This window comes from Ciconia boyciana, chromosome 13 (assembly GCF_034638445.1).
Source record: "Ciconia boyciana chromosome 13, ASM3463844v1, whole genome shotgun sequence".
NCBI classification, from domain to species: Eukaryota; Metazoa; Chordata; class Aves; order Ciconiiformes; family Ciconiidae; genus Ciconia; species Ciconia boyciana.
The window spans coordinates 7,083,504-7,106,246 of NC_132946.1; the positions used below are offsets into that span (position 1 = coordinate 7,083,504).

Consider the following 22,743-nt stretch of genomic DNA (forward strand, 5'->3'; position numbering starts at 1 on the left):
ACCATGCTGCTGCTTTCCTAGAAGCAGCCACATTCCAAAAACCTGCCATGATTGTGTGCCCCTTTTCCTGCTCCCCCCCCGTTCCCCTCCCTAAGTTTAACCCAAATGGCTGGATTAAAGTTAAAAGGAACATACAAAGATGAGGTCACATAAAATTCTCCCACGTGATTACAAACTCAGGAGCACAGAAAAAGTGACACTGTATGAAAACTATTAAGTAGTTCATTATGCCGAGCCAAAAGAATTCCTACCTGTGCTACATATTAGCCGAATAGAAATATTTCCCTTTAAAGTCACACCTTACAGTCCAAACTGATTTCTTGCAACTGAAAACATACTTCATTCAAGGATAACACATCTACAGAATCGCAATATTTGTTCCTTTCTAATTCAAGGCCACTCAAGAAACAACTTATTTCTGATAACTGAGGACTACCAACAATCAGGAAATTCAAGACGCTATGAATGAGGCAGGCAGACACAGTCAAGACACTGAGGACAACCTCAAGACACTGAGGACAACCATCTATAGAATGGAGATTGCCTTGGAAAGGCAGAACCTCATTTACAGCAGATTTGTTTCCAAGCTTTAGGAATGTAGTCCCTAGGAAGTCTATTTGGAATCGGTTTTTCCCTTTTGGAGTTCAATTTTTCAAGTAGTTGAGGTTTAGCTTCTAAAAGCACTAGTAAGCTGCAAGGTTAAATGAGGATAAAAAAATAAAGCAGAAAGTAGAAAGGTGTATCTCAGAGATTTTCTGGATAGCAGAAGCACTGCAAAGTAAGAATTCTGCTCAATCTTGAAAGTTCAAATCATGAAAGGAAAAAAAAAAAACAAACATGCATAGAAAAAGTTTCTATCTGAAAACCCTGACCAAAAAACTTCGTAGACAGACACATATAGAGATCCAATACCAGATTAGGAGACTCTTATGATCGGTGCTGGTTGGAACTGCCCATTGTGTTCCAAATCAATTTGGAAATGTAACTTGTTAAGATACCACAGCATTTTCATTTTTAAATGAATTCCTACAGCAACATTGAAAAAAATTGATAATTATGTATCATAAGCTGACAAGTACGTAAAGTTTCAACTGATATAGAAAAATATAAGCTGATCTGTAGAATTTAGTTATTGGTAAATTTAGCAGGGTAGGTAAAGTGCTTAAATAACACTACATGGAAAATGCATCAACTAAACTGTATACCATTCTGCTACCCAGATAAAACACAAGAAAAAGTAACTTACTAGATGCGTGTTTCTGGCTCCTATCCCTAGAGTAAATTCTGGAAGATGGCACATGAGAAGCTGAGTACGCTGTAAGAACCTCCTTCCGTTCAGAAAGCATGCTGCAGTCACTGCAAGTGTAGCCATTGATCATTGTGGTTTGCGTTTCTGCTGTTGCTATATCGCCATTTCCCTGCGTCAGTGTAGTATCACTACCTAGCAAATCAAGATTAAAACATTCAGTGCATTGACATCAGTATTGCCATCACTAGTTGACATTAAATAGAATGCATGTGGAAGGAAAAGGAAAGTGTAGTTACCTTTAGGGTCGCCTTCATCATCAAGACCTTCAAAGTAAAAAAAAAAAAATTGGTCCCAATAAGGAAGTCCCATGATCACCTACAATATCTGACATGAACTCAAATTAAAAGTCCCACTAATTTTAAGACTGCAAAGAAAAGCCACTTTATGATTAGTATTTAACATATTTTGCAGTCCACCACATGAATAGATCCATATATTCAAATGTTAGTGTAGTAGTCAGTGAAAAGCATTCTACCACTGAAGCAGCAGACAAAATATGAATGACAGCTACACCTTTTCTTAGCTCCCATGTGACTTTAAAGCAGCTAATTACAAGCTTACACTGTTCCTGTTGCTTGGTAACTACTTTGGTACTACTGTACCTTAAGATCCTGTTTTAAGAGCCAGGTAATCTAAAGTTTAGAACACGTTCTACTAAGATGGAAACACTTCCTTACATTAGGACTCTCGGAAGGTCACAAGCATACTGACTAGAAACAGATAGTCTGAACTGGGCGATATAATAAGTTGTTCATCTTGTCCTACACAACACTTTATGTAGAGAATACTTTATGTAGACAACTCCTGTATTTTCTCTTCAATGAAGAGAGTAGGTACCAGAAAAGTATAATTGTATATACTTGCAAAACCAAACCAGCTAGCCACACACAAAAACCCTCTCAGGAAATCCTGAAGTGCCACTAATGTGAAACTTTCAGATTAAGGTATGTTAAGTTGAAACACACTTCTGCCTGTAAACAAACAAGAAATTGCTTTTCCTTTGGCTTTTCAAAGACAAGTTACATGTTTACCATTCTTTAAATACAGTACTCTATGCACATTTTGAAAAAAGTAATGATAAGAGATAATTACATCTATACAATCTATGGTGTTGTATCACAAAATTGTATGTGTTTGCCTGGCATATTAACTTGACTGTGCAACATGTCCTGATGTTGACTATGCCAGTAAATCAAGTTTACACACTGGACTGTGAATTTCCAGTAGGCATCTTTGCAAGCAGACATCTACAGCAAAAGTGTAAGTACATGGACACGTTTGGGTGCAGGATGGAAAAACGGGTGGGGAAAAAGAGGGAAGATGTCAACATACATTTATACACACCAAACCATAAGCAGTTTTCACAGTTTGATACAAGCAACAGCAATCATTGCCTACCCCAGAAATGATCAACTTCTGTCTGCTCTCGAATCAAGGATTCATTCAACACAGTCGATACCATTGATGCATCACTGGCATGGCTATTGAAACTGCTTTGGCTAAAAATGGAAGCGCTGGATAGATTTTTCCTTGGCGTGTGTCTTACACTGCCAGATTGTTTATTCATACTTTTGCGTTGCTTCACCATCCTAGGAAACAAAGCAAAGACAAATAAGACACAGCACTAAAGATGCAAATTTCTATTAGTCTCTCATTTTATTAAACGAATAAACAGTCAAGATATTTCAACGCTGATGTGACTAGACAGATCAAATCGGGTTTAAAAAAATCCTCACCTTCAAGCACCTATACTTTTACAAAGATTTCATTGCAAACCACATACTGAACATAATTTTCAAAGTATGGCAGCAAACACTGAGAACAAAGAGTAAAACAGTAGGTAACCTATGTTTGTACTATTGTGTTCAAACAGGAAGTCTCAAGACTCCAACCAATAAATTAACTTGTGATGATAAAAAAATGCTTACTTAGAAGACTGTTCTCTGAAGGACATGTTTCCGGCATAAGAGCTGTCACGAAGGGTATCACTTCGTGCATCATCTGATTTATTAAATCCTGCTGCAGCTAACCGTAAACTACGCCGTGACATTCTTGGTGAATCAAATACTGGATCTATTTTGTTTTCAGTCTCAAAATCCAAAGCAGATGAAGAATAACTTGAACTGCAGCAAAATAAGAATAGCAAAGTTACCAGGTTTAAGAGAAAATTCCTCTAGTAACAAACACACCCTTCAAGCTAGTCTAAGTTTCCATTAAAAGCAGTTTATTCGGGGTTATGGAGCAATTCCCACAAGATATGCCACGTAACGCAAATAATTTAGAAGTATGTAGATATTCAATGTTCTCTTAAGCAATTCATATTACAAGTTTAACAACTGAAAGCAAATCACAGTTAGAAAGAAACAACCACTATGGAAACCACATTTGAAGTTTAGCCAGAGCAAGCATTCGTTACACAGCCGAGTTCTTTTGGGACCAATTTGAGAGACGAAGCCATCCATGACATAGTTTCTTCACCACGCCTAGCAGCAAATTAAAAATCATGATGCACTTTAAGTTGCAAAGTAAAGATTCATTTTCAGTCAAAGTTTTTTTATTTTTTTGTTTGCCAATTCCTTGTTTTGAGAACCAAAGATCCATATGCCACACTACCCTGAATTCCCATCTCCCAACAAGTAGGAACTTCCTCCCTTTAAGATACTTCAAGACTTCCCTACTTTAGCTACATTAGTTTAACTACCATTACTTTTAAAAAGTGTTTTTAAAAGATTTAAATTAATGCAAATCATGAGAAATATTTAACTCCGAACAAATAAAAGTGTTTAGTGTCTTTCATCCGTTTTTCTCTGTTTTATCCTACAGAGGCAAGTTTACATGTAGACAAGCTTCACATCATTACCCCAGGAACTCTACTCCACACTTTTACACTTGATTCTCTCAGAACCTCCATAAAAACTTACAACAAAGACAAAGCAACAACACAAGGCAAACACAAACAGATTAAACAGAGGAGTAAGAAATACATTTACTAAAACAGTTTAGCCTAAAGCAGAATGCTCATACATAAAATCAAAGGAAACATTCAGTTACAACACTGAGCAGAGCTTGTTGTTACAGGGTACAGCACAGCAGGAGGCCAGGTCCTAGAACCATGCAGCACTGTGACCCAAAGTATCTAAACACTAAGTGCTCTAGGCCAGCTTTCCTACAGAGTCTGTTCCCTCTTGGGCCACAGGGATATACAGAGCTGTAACAGCAGTTACTTTAATATTCCTGTGGTTTTGGTTTGTTTTTTAAAAGAAGAGAAAACAAGGTATTGTTAACTATAGCAGCTCCTTCTCCCCCAGATCCCAAACAAAAACAAGCAAGCAAATTAGACATGAATGAGTAGATTCTACTGTGCAATCTGTATTTGAAATGGAAGCTTTCCCTTTAAGAGAATACATATAAACAGCAAATATAAAATGTATTTGTGTAAAAACAATTTAATGGAAATAATTTTCCTACACAATCATTAAAGACCCCAGAACATTACAAAGTAATAATATGATATGTATTGTAGAATCATAGAATCATTTAGGTTGGAAAAGACCTTTAAGATTATCAAGTCCAACGGTTAACCTAGCACTGCCAAGTCCACCACTAAACCATGTCCCTAACCACATAAACCACATCTACAGGTCTTTTAAATACCTCCAGGGATGGTGACTCAACCACTTCCCTGGGCAGCCTGTTCCAGTGCTTGACAACGCTTTCTGTGAAAAATTTTTTCCTAATATCCAATCTAAACCTCCCCTGGCACAACTTGAGGCCATTTCCTCTTGTCCTATCGCTTGTTACTTGGGAGAAGAGACCAACACCCACCTCGCTACAACCTCCTTTCAGGTAGTTGTAGAGAGTGATAAGGTCTCCCCTCAGCCTCCTTGTATTTGGCATACAAATCAGTTAACATCAGAAAGCCTAGTAGCTACGCTTACAGTAGTGATTTAATTCTGACAAGGTGGGTGCTTTAGAAGTGAGTTTCCTGACTGCTCCACAATGTAAAGTAAAGCACATATGATGGGACTGCGTCAGAGCATGTGAACTGCATTTCTTTCAGTTAGAAAGCTAACCCAGACAATGCACTGCAAGAAAGCTAGTTGTTCCAGCAGCAAATGGGCAATCAGCTCACAGGACCAGACCAGAGCTTGTCCGAAATAACTTCTTCAATCACCCAGAGGTGCACAGATTTGATGGCAGGTCTTCAGCACCACCTGCTTGATCTTATTGGTCTGCCCTGCTAATGCTGCCACATGCAATGCAACCCTGTGCAAGGCAGAAGTCCAAGCACAGCTTAAGACAAACCCTGCATACATTATTATATACATTATACTTATTAATCCTTGCTTACATTTGGGTGGAAGGGGGAGAGGAAATAAGGCAGGAGCCTCCTCACATGAAAACAGATTTAGTCTACATTTGATTAGGTACAAAAGGATATAATTTTTAGTTTTCAAAAATATTGTTTAGACAGCTTGTATTCTGACAGATGTGAAGTGAGAATACAGGCTAAATACGGCTCTTCCTGTTGTTCATTCTGAAAGGGTCAGAGCCGCAACAGTTTACTATTGAGTCCCTCCCTAAACAGTTGTTTCAGAATTCAGTTTTGCTATTTACACTTGTCACTATGCATTTGCTTTTCCTCAACTTCACCCAATGTTTCTTACAGATACTCAATTCACAAGAACACAAAGTACACAGGACAAGCTGACAGCTGTGACCAGCCTCAATTTGTTTCTGTTTATGAACACTTGCTGTTATTAAGTATCTCAATGAGCATTTATATCAATTTGTGTTTAATACATAGCTTGGAATTGGGCGCTACTATCTAAAAAAAGAAAAAATCATAGGATCTTTTCCTCTTTAAACAAAAAGAGAGCTTCTCTCTTGCTTATGCAGGATAATAATTCTCTTCACATTGAAAGTGAAGAGAATTATCTGTCCTCTGTCAGCAGGACAGTATCTAGAAGTCTCCTAACTTGCCATCTCACTTTCCACACTTTGAAAAGCAGCCTTTTTTCTTCTACAGAAAAGACTGCAGTAAACAAAAAAAACCCTGCCTTTTCTTTCACAGGACAGAAACAAACGGATACATTGATGGTACTCCTATCCAATATGTATAGCTAGCAAAAAACCACATTAAAGGTGGGATGCAATTAGCCTACACTCCTAGATAACCTACACAAACAGTGCAGACTCTGGTTCCTTCCCCCAACAAACAGCTCCCAAGGCTGCTGGCAGATCAGCTGACTGTATCTAGTCTTACACTTCCAGCTTCTTAGCTATTACCTTGACACCCCCTTCACATGAGCTTCTACAGAATAAGAATGTCCTAGACTTCAGTGGGTTAATTTTCAAGTTTATTTATAAGTGGAATGAGAACGAGGTCTGCCAATTTTAGCACACCTATAGCTTTGTCTGGAAGACCTTAAGTATCATTTATTTTAAGTATTCCTTGGAATGAAACTGGCAGTAATGTTTTTGATTATCAATAATAGATGAATACAATATACCTAGAGAACTATGACTAAACAGATATCTTCTAACATGGACACAGGTGTATAATCAGTATACGAATATTCATACGCTTTCTGACCAGGGCATTGCTTATATTAACTGACCAAGGACACTACCTTAAGTTGTTTACCTATTGCTTCGATCAGTCCCAGAACACACATAAAAAACACCAAAGGATTTTATTCAACTGTTTTGCAGAAAGTTACATCCTGATTTAATGCTATGACACAGGGAAAAAAAAAACCACACCAAACCAAATTCTTATCAATTTAATCCATATTTGTGAAGAAAAAGCAGTGTTAAAGGTACCCTAATTGACAAAAACAACACAACTCAAAAGATGATGGTGACTAAAGGAAAGATCAGCCTGAAAAGGGGGGTGTAAATTACACGTTGACAAGTGGGTGAGATTAACAAGTTTGACTTGCATTTTGAAGAGGACAAAGGTTATTTAGCTATATCAGTTTAATGCTTTTCTGATTTGGGCTGGAAGAGTAAAAGCACAAAGTAGAAGCACTACAAACAGTTATGAACACACAGTAATCCCAGCGAGTATTAATATAAATACTATTAATAGGTCATAACCAACTCTATTAATAGCTTTGTGGTATCTAACTTCCCTGTACTTTCTGCAGTGCTACATGCACAAGCCAATTTCCTTATCACAGGCAGATTTTGTAAAGATTGAATTGTCAAAGGCAGAACATGCCAGATCGAATCTAAGCAAAACAAATACAGGTGGGGGGGAGAGGAGAAGGAATGAACTTCAGCATGAAAATATTTCTGATTAGCAACTGCCTAACTTACCCTTTCCTCAGATTCTTCAAATATTGCTTGACCCAAGGTAGGAAGAGCTACATCAGTAATACATGGCATCTGCACAGATTCAACAAGCAGACACATAGCGAGAGTCCGCTCAAGAGACTGTAGTTCACTCTTGACACCCTGAAAGCAGGCAGTGTACCAAGTAGTTTTCCCCCATTATTTTAATATTTGGGGCATCACAGAATTTTTCAAGAGGAAATTTTAAAGAAAGTGCTTGCTAATCCTTCCTTTCCACACAAGAAAGAATCACAATGAATTAATTTCAGCCAAGTTTAACTATAATAACTGACTTAATGAAGGCAAGTAAACGTCAGCTTATCCAGCTCTATCCATTTCTGAACACCTATATCTAACATAGTTTAACACAGCAAAATAGGAGGCTGAGAAGTTTCAAGACATGTAACCCTCCCCTTCTCCAAAGGCCTCTTCACAAGTTCTCAGTTTTGCAAAACGACAATCTTCATTTATGTAGGAAGTCAAACACTCCAATTGTCTTCTACACAAAACCCACCAAAGTCATAATGAACTATACTCCAGATTTCAAATAGGATTTATTATTCTGCGTCTTCCTTTCCTGGCAGATTAATCTTTGCTCCTGTGGTATTCTTGTTTACTTTAGCAAGAAACAAAACTCATACCCAACAAAATAGCAGGCAAGAAAAAAACCCAGCTCAGAAGGGTTTTAACCCCAGATAAGTTTAAGCAAGCCATTGAACTTTACTTTGCTAATACTCTTGGAAATACACATAAGAAATTAAGATTGATTTTCTTTTTAATTATTAAGTTAATACTAAGACCTACTTATTCCCTCTTGTCTGTGAGAAAGATTAGTTGCTGTGGAGAAGATTGTACAGTAGAACATACTAGTATCATTTCAGACAAATATAACTACTAAGGAAAAGAAATCAAATTAGATGACAATTTCAAAGCTTGTTTGAAGAAAGATATGCTCAGAGACATAAAAACCACTGTCTAAACAACCTGAAGAATCAAAGTCTACTTTCATTGCTCACAATAGGGAAAGTTATCCTCTGTAAAAGAGTTAAAATATTTCAGCCAATCTAAGGTACATTTGCAATATAGAGCTATCTAAAAACACTTAGTAATACAATAGTGAATCTGCTTGCTGATATAAGGCACATAAATCATCTTTCATTGTCCAGCATGTCTTTCCTTGAAATTAGTAAACTCACTTGTATTTAACCAACATTCTACCAATGTTTTTCTAAAAATTCAGAAAAGAGTTGCAATTGAATTGATGCAACGTAGAACACATCCCATTTTGCAACACTACTAACATCAGGCTACAGCTAAAAAAACCATGATCCCCAACAAAAGCTGATGATGCTACAGTTTTAGAGTACACAAAAGCAAGAATATTAAGTTAGCGATATCTTAATTCTACAGTTTTGCCAACTTCTGTTTTATTGGCAAGTAGCCAAGTATTCTCCAACCTAAATACTATATTTTAATACACAATAATGATTTCCAGGCACAGAATAGAAAAGCACTCTCATACTGCATCCTAACAAACAAAATTTTTTTTTTAAACTTAAAATTAGCTAAACCAGTAACTCAGGCTCACTGATGTACACGTGCTTGAAGATACATCCAATAACTCAACAACAGGAAAAGCTAGACAGATTAAATCAGCAGCCACAATCTGCCCTATTAATATTACAAAAACTCAAATGGGCATCACAACATTTATTTTGAAGACATAATACCAAAACTATCAAACACTACAGAGTTTTTTAGAAAAATGAAGTGATTTAAGAAAAACAGTCTAATAATGGTCAGTTTAATAAAAAGATACAAGAAAAACCAAGTTCATTAGAATACAGATTTTACATTCACAAAACAAGCAGTTTTGCTATAAAAAAGTCATCAATATGCGACTTCCAGCCAAGTTCCACACTGGCAACAATGAATGCGTATCAATCAGTGTTTTAAAGTGAAAATGGTGCCAAGTCACAAAAGAAAATGCAAACAGAAGTTACAAGACATACCAGAAAACAGCTAAGAATTTTGATGACGTATTTATAGAAATAAAACAGCAATTGTAACTAGGCGGAGACTAGTTTATTCATAGCAACTAATAAACACTGAGTCATTATCTTAGTCATTGTCCTGTTAGTTCAACATGTATTCTTTCCTCCATTTAGGACATAGCAGTTATTTCCAAAACAGACTAGATAAAGCATGCTTCTCCGAAGAAGTCAGCTACTTACCATGAACGCTAAACTCTGCAGAATTAACAACATTCAGAGAACATATAGTTTCTCTACAAGAAGAAAAGAGTTCTCACCTGAGTGCATATGTATAGCCAGTGTTCTCTGGCAGACATTGGGGAGGAGTGTACGTGTGTAGACGTGAAAAGTCCATGTTGACTGTTTCAAATCATACTGTAAAAGGTGAAAATAAAGTAATGCAGTGACTTAAAATTACATAGAGTCAACATAAGAGCCCTTGCGCTGTTCAGCCTGTGTTATGAAGTATTGAAATTAAAAAAGCTACTGTTACCAGCAATATGGAGCTCTCGGTATTTCAGCAGTATTGCTGCTAGTGCTAGATATCCCTTATCATTACTGCATGAAGCTCAGTGTATTTCTGACCGCAACTTTCTTTATGATATTCTATTCCCAGCAGTTTCCGAGTTCTCTGGAACATTACTGTAATATGAGCCAAGCTCTTATCACAACTACACTACAACACTTCCATAGGAACTAAGTTATGCTAGCATCCCCAAAAGCTAAGCATAAAGATTTAAAAAACTACGTAGCCGTACTTTCAGAGATCTCTTCACAATGAGTTTTGCTCTGAAAGCCCATTGAGCAAAGCACAGGCTGTTCTGTGCCCAAAGCATAACACAGGTGGAACTTGATAAAGTTTTTACATATAGTCAAATCATTTTAGTCTACAACCTTTGAACACCATCCACAAGCAGCAAGGGAGTTTCCTTCATTTCACATGAAATTGTAATATTTGGTACTGGTTAATTTATTCTTGTCATAAAAACACTGAATACACACCCTAGCAGAAGCCAACTGTAAAATGACTCCCATGGCTGGAATTAGGTACATTTTCCAGAGTGCCATCCACTTCCAAAAAAAAAAAAACCCCCTACCAACAAAAAACACCCCAAAACCAAACCCAACCCACACTTGTAAGATTTTGCATGGGGTCTTTGGAAGGTATTATAGATTTAACAGGAAAAAACTTATGTTGCCATATCAAGAAACTTGCAGAGCTGTACCGGTGACTACTTGTGGTATTATGTACGATTTGACTTTGAAGTTCAAAACATTTGTAAAAAACCTTGAGCCCTTCTCCGTTTTATTAGCCACAAGAAAAGTTTTGCTTTTCTAGAAAAGATTATTTGATAGTAGGTTATTTGTGGTTAACAAACAGGGATTTGGCTATGCTGGATTTGCATGGTTAGCAAAGCAGAATCCTGGCTATTTTCAGATTATCTATGGCTCCTGTTTCAGCAGCAGTAAAAGATACTCCACACAACTGTGCTGACATGCCTAAACTAAGGTAAAAATTTCCTTAGCACACTTTAATTCTTATAATCAAAACATCAACAAGTATCTCATTTTGGAAATGCACTTTGCTATGCTGAAATAAGAGTTTTCATTTGTATAGCTACATATACACATAAGAAATAGACAAAAAGCACAGAGTCACAGGTAACAGCAGTTCAAAAAGAAATCTCTACACAACACCAAAATGCTCTTAGTCAGTCCACCTGTAGCCTCCAAATCCTGATGCCAATAAGGCAGAAGGATATTTCCATTACTAGTGAAGACAGTTTCCTTCCTGGTTTTTTGGTTTTTTTAATCAAAACACAGGCCTCAATATTGTATCTTTCTGAAGCAAGCACCTCCTATGCACTTCTAGAGTTAGTGAAAAATGAGGTCTCTCACTTCTGCTATTTATAATACTAAAAAACTGATGTGTAGAAAAAGCATTCCCATTAAGTGATCTTTCTCTAAACTTACTTCACTTGTCCCAGAGCCATAATGCTTTCACTGGCTTGTACATAAAATTTGTTGTTTGTTTAGAGAAGCTTAAATCAGTAGTGTGGAAGTATTAGCAAAGCAGTCTAATTCTCTTGCCAGAATAAGCAGCAAATACTGCTAGAATACACAGCAACTGCTGCCATACTTTAACAACAAATAAGAGCTCATTTGAGGACCTAGGAAACAGGGACCAGAGAGTAATGATTCCTCAGTAATGAAAGTGGAAATAGAGAATTTCAAGATGAGGGATGCTGATAACATCAGATAGCACTTGTTTTAAACAATAACAAAACAGATTTCTCAGACATATGACTATTGAAATTCAAAACCATGACTAAGGTTAATCTGTTTAAATTGGTCCATCCCAATAGAAAGATTTTTGAAACCACAAGCCAGGGACACCACTGTTTAGTGTCCACTGGAGCTGATCTTGACTACCTAGAACACATCATTTCATCAATAAACCTACTTTTTAACTGGCAACTCAATAGCTGATATAATGCTTTTGACACCCAGCAATATATTCCCACATGGAAAGCTAGGCTGTGCAAGTGAGCTTTCAGCAGCTACCCAACTCCTCCCTCTGTCTCTGCCACCCATACGGGTAGAGCAAAGCAGACTTTGAAAAATAACATATTGGCTCAGCTTCTTTCCTGTTCTTTTCCCCTTTCTCACCAGTTCTCTATTTACTTGATTTCTAAAGAAATAAAATGCTAGAATTTACACCATATTCCTTATTTGCTAAGGTTTGAAATATATCATTAAGTTAGTATTAGATAAAATATGTACTTGACAATGGCATTGCTAACTGAAAAGCCTTGGAGGTATTTATGCGTAGGTCTACTAATAGCTGGTTTTCATAGCACCAAGATCTCTGGTAAAGATAACAGGCTTGCCATTTAAACACCATGTAGTTAGAAATCACTCTTAAAAGATTTAGGGTCTTGGTTTGATTCACTGTGTCTGATGCTCTAAAATTAATTCAGACTCAATGGGAAAAACCTTTACTCAATTTTTCAAAGCAACAGAACAGTCTTAACTGATGTAAGCAGAACTTGAAAATAATCTTCAGAAATAACCACCACAATTTTCTAAAACAAGCATCTAAAATTTACTATGAAACTGGATTTTTTTTAAACCTGGCTACTAGTTCAATAGCTTAATTTTAGTTATCCATTTCTTCAAAACAAAACCCACAAAACAAATGATCAACCCCATTTATTTAGAAATATTCTACATACTTATTACAACAGAGCTTTAAGCTACAGAACAGACCAGGGGTGGGTGGAGGACAATAACTCCCTCTAATTTGTTCACTCATGTTTAACAGCACTCCACCTTTCATATATTACTTCTTCTCATTTATGAAACTCATCTACAACTGGAAGAGAAGGAGAGACATGCTAACAAAATAGTTTGGAAATTTAAAACCACAAAACTTGGCAGAGAACCTGAGAGGTAGACATAGCACTTCGCTCCAGTTTAAACACTTGCGGGTGCCCAGCAGATTTCTGATTTAGGTACAATAGATCTGTCTGGACTCAGATTCATGTAGGCTTTTGGTATCAGCTTTGCTGCAAGCATTACTGGGCCCAAACTTTTAAGTAGCTTTTTTTCCTTCCCCAGAAGCCCATAATTATCTAAGGGACATATAGTGAAAGAACTCAGCATGTAGTTGCATAAAAAACCCCAAGTAATAAGAGTACATTTATAAGACAACCTAAAGGCAATTAAAGAGAAGCACACATTTCACCTAGAATGCAAGTGGACACTAGAGCACGCCTCAACTTACAAACTAACTTCCATGTTCCTGCAGAGGAGACAGCTGGATTATTTGCTTTTTTGGGGAAGCAGACAACAACGATCATCTCAAGTATCATCTCTCCTTCACAATTCAACTGAATCAGTGTTAGAATAAATCAGCAGAGTAGAAGGGCAGGAGAAGACACAAATTCTGACTTGGCCAGAACACAAGGAAGCACAGGGACTCCTGTAATCAATGCAGCAGAATTTACCTTCACACAAAGCCCCTTGGCTGTTTCCAGAGGATGTGGACTACGAAGCATCTGAGTGACATGAGACTGCACCACCACCTCATAAGCCTGTTTATCTGAAAATCACTTTCAGAATCAGCTAGCCTCAATGAAACCCTAGTACCGCTGCAGCAAACTTCCTGGCTTTCATGGAAGGTGACGCTCTGATAGTGGCCTTTAGGCACAGAATCACCACAAGAGGGGAAGCAGCAAATACACATTGTGTACACACTGCAAGCACGTGGCAAGGACAAGGATGAACCCCCACTTATGCCTTTTTGGGTACATAAATAGACTTCCACCAACATACTACCTAGACATTTCCTCACAAACACCCTTGGTAACAAAGGAAGTGGTAAATCGCCATTTCACAAACGGGACACTGGCAGAGTAGAAATATCCACCAGGAAGTCTGTTATAGAATGAGAAAATTTGCAAGAAAGCATGTCTTATTTTTTACATTACAAGGGGTAAAAGAACTATACATTTAAAGTCTGAGAGAGATGTTGGTAGTACTGCTTCACGTAGAACCTATTCTATCCTTACCTTTTAAAGCAAACTAAGTTTAAGTCATTATGCTTTAACATACTAATGCCATAAAAGCTAACCAGACTTTTGGGCAAATTATTAATAACAATTAAACTAGAGCATGCAACCCTATCAGTTCCTTAGAGCAAGCCATTTTTTACTCGTAATTTCAATTTTTATTTTCTACTATTATTCAGAATAACCAATAAAATTACTCTTTTTTGTTAAAAAAAAGGCAAATTCCTAAGTAAATATACTCCACGAAGAATGTTTCCACATACTCAATTAACTACTAGTTTAAACAGGCTGAAAAGCAAAGAGCTCCAAGCTAAATCAACATTTTATTAAAACACACATTCTTAAAGCATTACTATTCCTTTAAAACAGAAACACAAAAGCAAAGAAACAAAAAAATCCCAAGTAATAAAATTCACACTTTAAACTAGATGGTACCACTGAGTATTATGGCAGAGATCCCCAAACACAGGTGTCAAGCTGTAACTCTACTAACAAAAACAGAGGTTCTTCACAAAGCAGTAACATTGCATATTCACATTAAGCACCACTTCAAATGGTTTTTAAAAGGAAGGTTGATAGAAGCCAGCTATACATTCAGCTACGGTGAAGCAATAAACACGTCTGTCCGTTGTTTACACACACAGCACCTGAAACACTGCATGGCACCACACTGAGTCATTTTATAAGCCAGGCACCTCCAGATCACCTCACAATTAAATACACACAAAGACTTCAGTGCACGAACCTCACCAGGCCTCTGCATTTAAAGAGATCCGGCGCTTTGCTCAAGGCCTCCCCCATCAGACTCTACAAGCTGCCTCAGAATCGGGGAGTTTCAAAGCGCTCCAGCAGCTCGCCCAGGTAAGCCTCCGGCCTGGCGGAGCCGCACGGGAGGGGTGGAAGGCGCGGCCGGTGGCCAGCGCCGCGGGCTGCACCGGCTGGGGGGGCCGGGGGGCCGCCACGCCGCGCCCGCGATGGCGGCCCGGGCTCAGGGCGCGCTCCCCGGCGGACTGGACATGCTGTTCCATGCCACACCGCAGGATCCCAAAATGGCTTCCCGGCCCCAACAAAGCCCGCAGGATCCGACTGATCCGACCCAGCCCCCAGAGCTTCCCTTGTCACTCAGAGGCAGAGTTTGAATTCACTGGACGCGGCCGGCTCAGCCAGCCCACGGCTTTTAACCCCTGGGTGTCCCTGCAGGGAGCGTCCCACTTCACGAGAGCCTGCTCTGCAAACGCTCTGTGCACGTCCTTCGTGTTTATTTTAACCACCAGCTCACCGGCAGATAACAAAAGGCACATTCTACTTCATGCCTCGCCTTCCTAAAACGCTTCACTTGCCCAATAAAACAACCTCAACATTCATTGTCTAACAAAATCCAACCCAACGTCTCACTCTTTATAACTAACTCCTACACCTGACTACCCAAAATGGCCACAACTCTTACAATCACCAAGTCACATGTCAGTCAAGTAGCATAGATTTAAGGAGATACATATATGCCACGTCTACTAATATATCAACGTAAAAAGCCTACTAAGCTTGTCAATAAAGCCCTCCATACAGATCACTTACGACGAAAAAGCCTGCAACTCACTTCCATAATATTATTATGAAAATCAGCAAATAGTAATACACCCCATAGGTGAGAGGGGGAATTAGACATTAACTGAGAAATTCAACAGAGGCATTAGCCTGTAATAGTCAGTTGCAAAGTACTACGATAGAAATTTTTTAAAAAATGAGCGAAGATTTCACTTCCTTTTTGTGTAATGTTAAACTGAAAACCAGACGCTGGGACAGGGGGATTGCAAGTACTGCAGCAACACAGAACCTGGAATTTGCTAGCTAAGATTTTCCTTTCCTACAACATATTATAAACAATACCTTTTTTTAATAAATAAAGAAACATAAAATAAGGCAAACCAAATACTTTTTCTTTCCAGCAGACGTAAAACTTCTTGAGACTGTCAGAAAACAGGCGCTGCCTCTAAACAGTTTCTTGTTTCAGACACTTCTACCCCTGTGGTTAATGAAGAGCAACCAAACGTGATCACCACATCAGGAACACAGCTCTATCATCTCAAGTGAGCACAATCCTGAAATATCATATTTTGCAGTAAAACTACAAGCAATCACTCAGTGAGCAACGCCAAACTCTTTTACAGTAAAACCCTGCCTGTTCAACAACACTTTCCCCACAGAAGCAGTTCACTGACACCAGCTGCCCTGAGGTGACAACCGGGGGGACAGCGAAGACAGGTTTGGCACTACCCCACACCAGACCACAACATCGATTACAGTACGTTACCTTTGCAGTAAAGCTCAGGAACTGCAGTGAGCGCAGGCACTACAGCACACTTATCAATTCTTTCTAAATCAGAGTGGAAAGCTGCAGGTCATAGTTACTTCTGACAAGAAAATGCTCCAAGTGGCAGGCCAAGAGGCAGCTAAGCAGGCGGACAGCCACGGCAGAGATTTGTCTCTCTCCTTCCAGCTTAACAGCGCTGATCCAAGTAACTTCGGGCCCTAAAGAGAGGTCAGCGTTTGATCCAACAACTCCAGCCCGCTCTCCCACGCGATGTCCTCACGCCCTGCTGCCTTCCTTGGACTACTGTCCGAGCTGAGGAAGAAGCCGATCTCTCTCCCGCCCAGAGGAGGATGCAGACCGAGACACAACGCCCCAAGGGCTCCCACGCGGGCAGCTGCCTAACGCGGCCCCGGCCGCCGGAGCCCGCCTTGCCCGGGACCGGCCCTCACGGCGGGAAGCGACGGCGGGCGGGCCGGCCGAGGCGGGAGCGGGCGGCAGCTGCGGCCAGTCAGCGGGTGACGAGTAAACGGGGGCGAGGGGGCGGTTGGGGGGGGCCGTTGGCAGCGCGGCAACGGCCGGAACGGGCTGGCACCGAGCTGTTTGCCGCCCCCGCTCTGAGGAAGGGCGGGGGAAACGCGGCCTGACCCCTGAGGGAAAGGGGAGTCCCCCACCCGCCCCAGCGCGGCCGCAGGAAGGGAGAAGCTCCCCCTCACAGGAGGCGGCGGAGAGGGGGGCCCGCACGCACGCGAGGCCGGGGCTGCCGGTGCCCGGGGTGGCGGTTACCTGGCGCCGGTGGAGCGAGGGAACGACAGAGCCGCCAGCAGCAACCGCAGCGGCGGCGGCGGCTGAGATTGGCCTCGCCCCGCCCGCTTTGCCGAGGCCGCCGGGAGCCCCCGCCCCGCCCGCGCGGCGCGTGCCGCCAGCACCCGCCTCTGCGGCCCGCCCCGCCCACCGGTAACCGCCCCTCACACCCCGCCCCTCACCCCGCCCCTTACACACCGTCCCTCAGACAGCCCCTCACAGCCCCTCACACCGCCCTTCGCACCGCCCCCCACCAACCCCCGACATCGCCCCTCACACTCCGTCCCTCACGCAGCCCCTCACACCGTCCCTCACACAGCCCCTCACACACCGCCCTTCACACCGCCCCTCAGACAGCCCCTCACACCGCCCCTCACAGCCCCTCAAGCAGCCCCCTCACCGCCCCTCACACTCCGTCCCTCACGCAGCCCCTCACACACCGCCCTTCACACCGCCCCTCAGACAGTCCCTCACACAGCCCCTCACGCAGCCCCCTCACCGCCCCTCACACCCCGTCCCTCACGCAGCCCCTCACACCGGCCCTCACGCAGCCCGTCACACACCGCCCTTCACACCGCCCCTCACGCAGCCCCTCACACCCCGTCCCTCACACCGCCCCTCACGCAGCCCCTACAGCGGGGCGCACCGCGGCACTTCCTCCTGTTCAGCAAGCATCCCTTCATGGCGGCACCGCCCTACTCCCCCGGGCTGTCCTTCCCTGCCTCGGGCTCTTCCTTCCGGCAGCACCGTCCTGCCGGCGGCCGCGGCCAAGCTGCCTTCTGCCTCAGCTTCCCTCTCCACAAAATTGAGCCATGGATGTCTTTGGAGTGAGAAATGCTAAAGAGTTGCGGGGAGTTACCTCTAAATTTTCACTTCTGCCTCTGCTGCTTGGATCCTCATTGACTTTCTTTCCCAGTATTTCTGCGTCTCCCCTCGCTGTTTCCTTCTCACTCCGTCTTTTTTGGATTTTCTTTCCCTTTCACTTGCTGTTCTCCTCTAAGACTTCTGGCACTTGCACAACACACCCAGCCACTCGGCGGGATTTAAGCACTGTGGATCCCACACTATGCTCAAGCGATCTTCACCGGTGCCAACACCAGGCCACGGTAACCGCTGGACAAGCGCAGGAAAAAGAAATATCACAGGCCTGCTTTCAGCAAAGAAGCTGTGGCGTGAAACAAGCCCCCCGTTGTTCAAATATTTGGGGAACATATGCAAATACATTAAATTTGAAATCTGTGTCTGAGCCATGTTTTTTTAAACCCTTAGTCTCCTCAAGCCTACAGTTTTCTTGTGGGCATCGCAATGCTGTGCGCTGCGGGCAGGGACAGTTCAAATGGCAGTGAACAGAAGAATAGGGAATGTATCAATTGAGAAAGGGTAATCAGGACAAAAATTGTTATTGTGCATGCACGAGAAATGACTCAGCTCGCTGGGAAAGACTGGGTAATAAATATGTAATTATCAAATAGACAAATAAACTCTGTGTACTTGTTTGTATACAAAATGGGTAAAAGCAGCTAATCCTGAAGAAACAGAAGAGGGTGCAAAAAAAAGACATTCACTTAAGACGTTAGCTGATGTCGCTGTAGCACTGATTTTAGGCAACTACTGTTTATTTTAAAAGAGCTTTGCTCTAGTTATGTGAAAGTGTTAAGATGCTGCAGCCAAAGCTGAGCTGATCCCAGTAACGCTCGGAAGGCAGCACACAATTTGGTCAGACGTGCAGCCCCTCACCAGCCGCCTCCTCCCGGCACATGGCTGAATACTTTGCAGAAATCACCTCACTTTTCTCACCACCCCTTCTCTTTCTGCACCCGCTTTCTTGTCTTTAGAGCAGATAATGTTTAAGGGCTTAAGATAGTCACGGCAAAATCACTTCTTAGTTTAAATCTCCCTGAAGTTCTTTGGTGGTGTAAGGCCAGGCACTCGCGGGGCTGTTTCTCCCCGTTCCCCTGGAGCCCGGGCAGGGCAGGCTGCGCTCTGCGCTGGCAGGACGAGGCATGTCGTGCTCCCCGGGCGTTGCTCCAGCTCCCCAGGCTGCTCTGACTTGTCCCGAGCAGTTGTTTTTCCATCAGGACCAGGCCAAGAGGCTGGAGGAGGATGGCTTAGACTCAGCTTTCCCTCTGCTCCTTGGCTATGAGGAGCGATAGAGCCTTTGGCTTCTAGGATTTAAGGGAAAGCTGGTCGGATGTTCCAGTTTTGGTAAAAGAAGCTGGTACATATAGGGACTTAGTTTTTCCACGTTTCAGAGGAAACTGCTCTGAGGCAAACAAAAATTCTTTCAAAGTTTTTCAGCATCCAACTATGAGCTCTGAACACAAAGTGGGCTCACTTAATTTTATTGGCTAAGCTGAAGTCTGTAGAAAAATGGTCAATAAGAATAAAAATTGATCATATTAAAAATGTTTCAGTTTTAACACTCTAGAGGGTAGTTAGGAATTTAGGAAAAAAAGCTTTGTTAACTGACACCAGGTACAGGGAAACTGCAATACAAGGCCAAACCAATCCCAGGTCCACATTTCTCTAGTCCTACCTCTTATTTCCTTCCCTTCCCACCCGATTCCCACATTTTTGCTTCCTTCCCTTCCCACCGCGATTCCCACTCCCGTTCCCAGTGCACTCCTGCACTCACACCTAGCAAACCTCTTCTGCTCCACGTTCTGGCCCTTGCTATCAACCACGAAGGTACGGGTCCTCACAGCGATGGAAGGTATGGACTGAATGTGACAGAAAACAGTGCAGCAAGGTGTTTCTGGCTGGTAATACTGGGCACTGGGCACGGCGTGCTGCCATGCAGGTTGGAAACGGCGAAGCGTTGCGCTTCCCGGGGTTATGGAGGGCCAGCACTCCACGGGTACGCACATCACCAGTATGGGGGTGCCTGGGCGCACTGTGCAGGCTGGGTAGCACGGGGGGATTGCTGAGCACAGGACAGTGCTGTGTGATGGGGCCATGAGGGGACCAGGGCAATGCTTCAAAGTCTGAAGGTGGTGGGGTTGGGGAAGCGCTGGAGTGAGTCACAGGGAGCTCAGAATCAGCCTGGGGAGGGATGCTGGGGTCAGGGTGCTGCGGCAACGCGTGGCAGGGACGTGCTGGGCAAAGGGGATTCTGTGGATTTGTTCCTTAGTGTGAGGAAGCGTGGTGACCTTTATGTCCACGGCTGGGGAGATGATCATATATATGCATTAGTATGAAAATTGCCAGAAGTATCTATGATTTTACGAAGGCTGATTTCTTGCTCATTAAAGAAAAAGTTTCTTGCCCTTTGTATCACACTTTGTGGTTAAACTCACGAGGGCCCTTTCTCTACACCATCATTGCTGTCAGCCAAAGGCAATGGGTGCTCCATACAGTGCAATTAGGTTATCAGTTAAAAGGGGGCTGCAAAGCACTTCAATTTTGCCACTAGATCCTGCCATCGTCCTGACTTATGGGGGATTTCAGACATTAACACGAAAAGCCGATTACATACAAGGCAGGCCGACAGAGCAGCCGTTCTCCTCACAGCTCTCATCTGCTGCTTCATGGCAGTTACTGCTGTTTGTGAGCTTCCCTGCGGGATTGATCTCAGTAAATGGACGCAAGCCTGTTAACTGTAATTTTTGTGGATCCTTCAGCTGCCTAATAATGAAGATTTTTTTGCTTTATTTTTCTTTCTCTCTTTTTAAAACATGGTTAGAGCTTCACTTGAAGGGCTGAGGCACAGAGCAGTCCCTTATGTATCCAACAGGACCAGCTCTGATCCACTCTTCTAGCCAACAGCTGCTCACCTTCCCAGGCAGCGATCCTAACACAGATTCCCCAAATGAAACAGAAACTTGGCTCCTCTCAAATCGGCAGCTGATTTCCGCAGGCCAAGATGTTACTTTATATCTGGGGCAATGCTCTGATGTGTTTCTGTCGTGCAGACAAGGGACTTCCCCCAAGTGAGATAAAGCCTGTGCGATAACCCATCAGAACTCTAATCTAATCTATAGGGAGAGAATTATAGCTATTATAGTATAACAACTTAAATACAGTAAATAATAAATAAAATAAATTATAGAATAATAACAAATAACTATTACAGTTATACTATACTATAATAGTATAGTTTTTGCTATGATATAGTATGATAGTATAGTTTTCCTATAGTATAATAGTATAGTACAACTATACTATACCAGTTATTTCCAGTTATAACTGGAAAGTTATTACACTATAATAGCTATAGTTCTCTCTCTATAGATCAGATTAGAGTTCTGATGGGTTATTATAGTTTCTAAGAACTTTCCAGTTATAACTGGAGGTTAGTCTCCGGGGAGCACACTGCGTACGCAAGCAGACAAGGTGCATTAGTGCATCTTTACCGTGCGCTCAGATGACACAGTGCACTGCCAGACACCTGCAGACAGACTGTCTACAGCCTGCCTAAAGCATTTCCCAGGAAATCTGCAGATTGCCCTTAAGAACCCACATGGACGAGACGTGGCTGGATCTGGGAACATACCTAACCTCCAGTCTCTCCTAAAAATGCTCTCTGATGGAGACTTTCTCTCGAAGCCTAGGTGCCTCATTTGACAGTGCCCTCTCAATGTCTAATTAATTGATTCTATTTAAGGTAGTCAACAAATATTTAGAAGGTTCTATATTCAGTTAGACAAATGCACGCACTTACCAAAAACTTTGTTTTGCTGAGAATCCAAGTCCCAGGATCCTCCACAACAGGTCTTCTAGCTTACAAGGACGAAGACAGAAGCACATGTGTTCGTCACAGGAAGGGCAGGGCTAAAGCCTGCTTATCTAAAGAGCCTGAAAGTTCGAGATAACTATTTTGCCCAAAAAAACTGTCCTTGCTTAAAAGTTACGTAATGAATATGATCCTAGTAACATTATGCAATGAACGCAAATAAAATCTAGTACATGTAACAGCTGATCTAGCAAAACAGAAAAAAAAAATCATACATTTCAATTGTGTTCCTACTGATGCAGTAAAAGGTTGAAGCTGAGGAAGTTGATTCTCAAAGAAAATAACTTTAAAACCCAGGCTCATACATCATCCCCAGGAGACTTCATAATAGCACTTCTTCATAAAGGGATTTGAGAAATTTGGGTTTTATAAATTGAAGTATGGTAAACTATAAGCAGCGTCAGCATACTGTTGAAGTCCTATGTCCAGAACACTTTCTAATAAAAGAACATAGTGGAGGATATCTAGTTTGTCACACATGCATAAACTAGGATCAGGTTGCTGTTTAACACGTCTCTAGAGGGACTATTATTTAATTCACAAAGCTCTCCTGGCTCTGAAGAAAAAAGCTGGTTTGTCGGATGATGCGGAGATTCTTCTTTGGGAGGCATCCTACAATGGGCTGTTCCGAAAGATAACAAAAT

General features: G+C 41.7%; 1 protein-coding gene across 13 annotated transcripts in view; it reads right to left on the reverse strand.

Annotated features, from left to right (window-relative positions):
- SUN1 (Sad1 and UNC84 domain containing 1) overlaps positions 1-22,124 on the reverse strand; it is a 36,996-nt gene extending 14,872 nt beyond the window's left edge. For 4 of the 13 annotated variants that reach the window (XM_072877776.1, XM_072877775.1, XM_072877774.1 and 1 more), the window contains exons 1-6: positions 15,001-15,337; positions 9,960-10,056; positions 3,238-3,432; positions 2,708-2,898; positions 1,546-1,572; positions 1,247-1,441 (exon numbers count right to left, since the gene is read on the reverse strand). In XM_072877776.1, coding sequence (XP_072733877.1) covers positions 1,247-1,441; positions 1,546-1,572; positions 2,708-2,898; positions 3,238-3,432; positions 9,960-10,036 — 685 coding nt within the window. In that variant the 5' untranslated portion in view covers positions 10,037-10,056; positions 15,001-15,337. Of the gene's footprint in view, positions 1-1,246; positions 1,442-1,545; positions 1,573-2,707; positions 2,899-3,237; positions 3,433-9,959; positions 10,057-15,000; positions 15,338-16,566; positions 16,785-17,349; positions 17,481-18,013; positions 18,052-18,226; positions 18,330-22,027 lie in introns of those variants that run through there. The other 9 variants (XM_072877770.1, XM_072877766.1, XM_072877769.1 and 6 more) reach the window with 9 other exon arrangements.
- Positions 22,125-22,743: the final 619 nt, after the last annotated feature.